Source organism: Thunnus albacares, chromosome 6, assembly GCF_914725855.1.
Source record: "Thunnus albacares chromosome 6, fThuAlb1.1, whole genome shotgun sequence".
In the NCBI taxonomy this organism is placed as follows: domain Eukaryota; kingdom Metazoa; phylum Chordata; class Actinopteri; order Scombriformes; family Scombridae; genus Thunnus; species Thunnus albacares.
The window spans coordinates 883,182-889,621 of NC_058111.1; the positions used below are offsets into that span (position 1 = coordinate 883,182).

At 39.3% G+C, this 6,440-nt stretch overlaps 1 protein-coding gene across 1 annotated transcript; it reads right to left on the reverse strand.

The window, feature by feature from the left end:
• Positions 1 to 1,056, reverse strand: LOC122983773 (olfactory receptor 11A1-like). The gene has a single exon (XM_044353880.1). The coding sequence runs from the start codon at positions 955 to 957 to the stop codon at positions 1 to 3; it is 957 nt and encodes a 318-aa protein (XP_044209815.1). The 5' UTR covers positions 958 to 1,056.
• Positions 1,057 to 6,440: the final 5,384 nt, after the last annotated feature.

The window sequence follows — 6,440 nt, forward strand, 5'->3', positions numbered from 1 at the left end:
TTACATTTTACTGAAGACAAGACTTTTACATAATCTATGTATTTTAGACATTTTCAATCCATACAGTACAGGGTTGAAGAGCGGTTGGCAAGTGAGGATGTATAATGATAAAACAATGCGCAACATATTGGGTACACTGCTCATATCAAATCTGCTCTGCATTATTTCAAAGAAACAACCACAAGAGAAGTTGAGCAGAGAAATAAGGTGAGGTGTGCAGGTACTGACAGCTTTCTGTCTGGTCTGTTTAGAACCATAAAAACAGACTTTAAGAATCCTTATGTATGTGTAAAGAATTAAAGTTACAACACCAACAATTATTAAAATTGTGTAAATAATTCCATAAATGTTATTGACGGTGGTGTCATAGCATGCCAGTTTGACCACAGAGTAGTTGTTACAGTACACTTTGTTAATGATGTTTCCACACAGCTGTAAAGGAGCACTCAAAGATACCATGACAGCAACTTCAATAAATGGGAATAACCATGTTATAGCAATAAGCATGGCAACCTTTTTAGACGTCATACGTGTGTTATATTGCAGAGGAAAACAGATAGCAAGGTATCTGTCATAAGACATGATGGCTAAGTTACAAAACTGCACATTTGCATAAGAATACACACAGAAAATCTGCAGGAAACAAAAGAAAGTAGAAACAGTGTGAATGTCAGAGAGGATCTGTACCAGAAGGAATGGAAACAACCCTGTACTACCATACAGTTCATTTACAAACAGGCTGCACAGAAAAAAGTACATAGGTTCATGTAAGCTGCTGTTCATACAGATAACCACAATGAGCAAAACATTGGCACAAATAATTAAAATATACATAGACATGAGAATCACAAAAAATAAATATTTTAAGTGACTGCTGTCAATGTTGGCATTTAATGTGAAGTATGAAAACTGAGTCGAGTTTATCATGATCCTCCGCTTGGCTTGCAGAACAATCATAACACTTTTTGTGAGGTTAACTAAATGCACCAATCATGTTACATTTCATAAAATATTTCACTAATCTAAACTAAGCAACACATAGCTGAAAAATAAACATATAAGCAATATTCAATTTTCTTCCTTTGTAGAAATGTATTTTAAGGAGCAATTATGACAAATGAATTAGATTCACCATTCTCTTATGTTGAAGTCAATATAATGCTCACATGAGAAACTAAACAACTCAGTTCATGACATTGTGTAAATCAGACTGTGCATCTTAACTGAGCTGAAACTCTGCTTCTGCCTCCTTATCTTTTGTCTTATGACTCTCAAACAGAAGACGCCCACAGCAGCAGACTGAGCTCATTATCACAGGAACCACTGGTTGATACTGAGTTCAAAATGATGTCATGAAAATGTTATACTAGAATATAGATAAGGGTTTTGAATAAATAAAATAAGTAAAATGTTTTTGTGCCATTATAGAGTGTGTGTGTGTGTGTGTGTGTGTGTGTGTGTGTGTGTGTGTGTGCGTGTGTGTGTGTGTGTGTGTGCGAGGAAACCAATGTTGTACTATATTTATTTACATATGAATATATAAACTTAGCACAAAAAGTAAGGAAATTTGTGTTTGGTAGATTATTTCTTTGTCGTAATGATGCTTCTTGGCAATAGATCTTCTACCTTTGGAAAGCCTGTTTATTTCCCTTTTAAATGGTGCCACATTTGTAAGGAATATGCATATGAGTATGTGGGTTGTGCCCATGAAAAATTTGCCAAATCTTCTCTGCCAATCTTCTCTGCCAATGCCAAACAGCTTATTTTGCTGTTGCTGTTTTGAGCTTCTGGTACCCCCAGGTGCTGCTAATCAGCACCTGTGAGCTTGGGCCCTGCTACAGTGGTCAGTAGGTGTCTGCTCCAAGAATCAGCATACCACATCTGACTGATCTGGATAGGGCCCGTGCGATAGGGCAACTTCAAGCTGGCTTTCCACAAAACCAAGTTGCGGCATTATTTAGAGTGAACCCTAGTACCATCTCCAAAGTTAAGGCCAAGTTCCATATAACGGGGGATGTCAGAGACAGGCTGCAAAGTGGGCATCCCAAGAGGACCGTTTCCTCACCCTGTCAGCACTGAGGTACCGTAGGCTGTCTTCTACAGATTTGCAGTCAAGGTTTGCAAGACGATATGACTGACGGCTCCCTGCCCAGACAATCCGGAACAGACTGCACGCAGCCAATCTCCGGTCTCATAGGGCTGCCAGGAGGCCTGCCATGACTGCCCTTCAACATCAGGCCCATTTGCACTGGTGTGGGCAACACGTGCACTGGAACCTGAACATGTGGAGGAACATTATGTTCAGCAGTGAGTCCAAATTCTGCCCACGGCAGTTGGATTGTAGGGTCAAAGTGTGGAGAAGACACAGAGGACGCTATGCTGATTGCTGCACTGATAGAGTAATATCTTTTGGTGGAGGCAGTGTGATGGTGTGGGGCAGCATCTCCTTCACTGGAAAAACGAGGCTTGTGATCATTAGAGGCAATCTCAATGCAGAGAGATATCGACATGAGATTCTGCAACCAGTGGCAATCCCATATCTCCACAGTCTGGGACTATCCTCCAAGATGGCAACGCTCGCCCCCACAGAGTGGGGTTTATCAGAGACTACCTCCAGAATTTGGGAGTGGAGAGGAGGGAACGTCCTGCCAGCAGTCCTGACCTCAACCCCATTGAACACTTGTGGGATCAGCTTGGGCGTGCTGTTCGTGCCAGAGTGACCAACACAACCACTTTGGCTGACTTGTGACAAATGCTGGCTGAAGAATGGGACGCCATCCCACAGCAGAGTGTGACCAGGCTGGTGACCAGCATGAGGAGGAGGTGCCAGGCTGTTGTGGCTGTGTGTGGTTCTTCCACATGCTACTGAGGCTCCTGTTTGTTAAATGAATCAATTGTTGAATTGCCAATATGTCTTGTTTATTCAAACTTCCATCATCCAATCCATCAAACAGCAAACAAGAGTCAATGGCAGAATAAGCTGTTTGGCTGTTTGGAGAAGATTTGGCAAATTTTTCATGGGCGCAACCCACATACTCAGTTCTGCTGCTCATCCCACAAATGCATGTTCCTTACAAATGTGGCACCATTTAAGGGGAAACAGTTTTGTCAAAATGGAGGTAGTGGGGTAAAACGTGCCAGTGATGTGGGGCAAGATGAGTCAATGGCTCAATTTACCCCCCAAAATTATTTTCTTATATCCTAGAGACTAGAGACCCTGTTCATGTTACTGTTTCTATTACAGAAACTGTTACTGTTACCCTAACCCTAACCCATTGATTCTACAGCCTCTGAACTCTTCTGGAGGAATGAACATCATCATTCTTCTTTCTTCACAACACCACATGAGGGAATATATATATATATATATATATATATATATATATATGGGTTGAGATCTGGTGACTGTGAAGGCCATAACATATGATTCACATCATTTAATGCTCATCAAACCATTCATTGTCATCCTGGAAGAGACCACTCCCATCAGGATAGAAACGTTTCATCATAGGATAAAGCTGATCACTCACAACTACTTTGTATTGATTAGCAGTGACCCTTCCCTCTAAGGGGACAAGTGGACCCAAACCATGCCAGCAAAATGCCCCCCACAGCATAACAGAGCCCCCAGACCCCCTCACTGTAGGGGTCCAGCATTCAGACCAGGACCAGTTTTTCATTTAATTTCTCACCTGTCTGTAGCTGTAAGCTAGTAGCACTGAACATCACTTTGTTCCGAAGAAAGTCTTTTTAATCTTATATCTGTGCTGGATGCACTGCTGTCAGGTCACATGACCTCCTCAAACATGTGAGAAATGTACAACAGGCTGTGTGAACCAATCAGGACCCAGACTCTTGACTTGTGTTCAGTATAGCAGCAGAAGTAACAGGAAGCTGGAGCGCTGTGGTCGCCAAAAGGTTACAGAGCCTGGTTCAACTCCGCCTGGGGACCCTTGTTGCATGTCATACCCCCCCCCCCCCCCCCTTTGCCCCTTGTTTCCTGTCTACTTCTCCACTATCAGCTGTTGACAAAAGGCAAAAATGCCCAAAAACATATCTTTAAAAGAAGAAGAAGTAACAGGAAGCTAAGAGGCAAAGCAGGAAATGGAACAGATGAAAACATCGGTCAGTACAGCTAAAATGGAAATATTAAAGTAGAGCACAAGTATATCATAACTGTGAATGAACACAATACTCGAGTAAATGTACTTAGTTACTTTCTAATACTGGTATTGAAGAGGTTCCTGATCTGATCACTGAACCTACCAGTGAAAAGTAACCAAATTAATTTACTGCAGTCAGGTACTGGTAGTTTACTTGAATAATAAGATTGTATGATATTTTATATGTTTACTTCACTAGATTTGCAGATTAAGATTTGAGATACTAAATATATTAACTGATAAAATATGTTGTTCATTATAGATGAAACTACTCAGCAGTACATGTGGTTGTTAATGTTAAAACTAACATTGTAGTGTTGCTGTTAATTTCATCATTCACTCAAACTGTTGACAAACTTCAGTATCCGTCCATCCTGAGGAGTCTGAGGGGAGGTCATTATGGTCCTCAGCCCTCTGTGGACCAGTGAAACCAGTGCTGAGGTCTGCTCAGGCTGATTGGTCTCACTGGTTCACAGCTCTGACTGTAATTTGCTTCAAAGGGAATTAGTGGAAACTGTAGCTAATATGAAGCTGCCTCAGGGACAAACATGTTGACATGATGAAATGACCTTTGACCTGAGGGACTCGGTACAGTGATCTAACTTTCCCCAACACCAGCAGCCTCTGAGGGGTTTACATCAACTTCATCTGAGAGTAAACTCAGTCTGTGTAGAAGTTTTCATGAGTGTTGCTTTAGATGTTTTGTTATGAATTGAACCACTTGAAAGTAAATAAAATGTAACCTTTCTCCTAGAAGTGACCTTTAATGTCAAAGGAAACATTAAAGTTTGAATTTAATTCTCAATTAATCAATTAATTAGTCTCAAAACCATAAGTTCTTGTTCCCACAGTGATCTTGTTTCCTGCAGCTCAAAGGAAACCAACCACTTTTTAGGATTTGTCTTGATGATAAAACATAAAATAATAAATTAAAAAATTAATAATTATAAGGCCCATACATGATAATAAAATAAAATAAAATAAAGACATTGTTCAGGAGTAGTGATTCAAAATGTATGACTCGAGGCTAACGAATTGCAACGGGGGATGCTGAGTGACAGCTTATTCAACTTCTCTTAAGAAATTATCTTTTTAATGTTAATGTTATCAGACATCAACCGTTGATCACAAAGCCATCTTACGCCTTGCTGTTGATGGCGGTGGAGGTGTCGCCTCGGTCCAGCGGTGTTTGGCAGTTAAAGAGCCCGGATCAGGCTGTAGACTGAGGAGTCCGGCCGTTCCAGGCTGCTCTAAAAGAGTCTTTAGGTTGGTTTAACTTCCAGTTTGCAGTACTGCTCGCAGAGGCTATCTGCTTCCAAATGACGCTTCAGTTTGAATGAAGAATTCAGGCTTTGTAATCTTAGTTTAATGTCGAATAAAGTTGAATCGGACTACACTCAAAACTTCAGCGGCATTTACTTCAAAATAAAATACTGTACGTGGAAATGTGAGACTCAGTGTTACAAATAAAACAAAGTGAACTTGTTTCGGTAAAATTAAAATATGCATGAAAACAAAGAAAAGAGATGTCTTAAGACAGACTTTTAAGGTGTGTTTTACTTTGACTTCAGATGGTGAATAACTTTCTTACACTGGGGAATTCATTTTTAGTTTTAAACACAAATTCACGCTTCAGTCACTATCTCTGAATATTTCATGTACCAAATATTGTAAAACTATTCAGAAAAACAGTTCAACATTAAACATTCATTTTGTAATAAGTCCATTCTTCTATCAACATATCAAACATTAACCTTCATATTAAAACTTCTTGATGTCTGGACATCCAACGTCTTACCTCATAAAATAACAACATTCAATATGACTGTTTAATAACTCAAGAGAACTTCAATCTGAAACTCTTTAAACATCATATCTTTACATTTCTTTTACTTCAGAAAATCCACTTTTTCAATAAAACTACTCATCTAATTTGACTATTAAAATATGATTGTCTATGAGGTTAATACATCAAAAGTTAAACACTTAGGTGATTTTAAGGAACAATTGCATAGTTACCATATAAACATTAATTAATTCTTAACACAAAGAAATTCAAAGTATTTCCCCCTGGAGGGCAGAATGGTCACACGTGGTGAAAAAGTAATAAAATCAAAGTTTAATATCTCCTCAATAGATAATCACACAATGATCAAAGTTATAAAATCCCTGTATTTTCATGACAAATAGCATTACATGACATAATGAGTCAATATTTAATTTACATGAAATTCAGGTTTGGCTCAGGGAGAGAATGTGAGTTAGAGTTTATAGCTC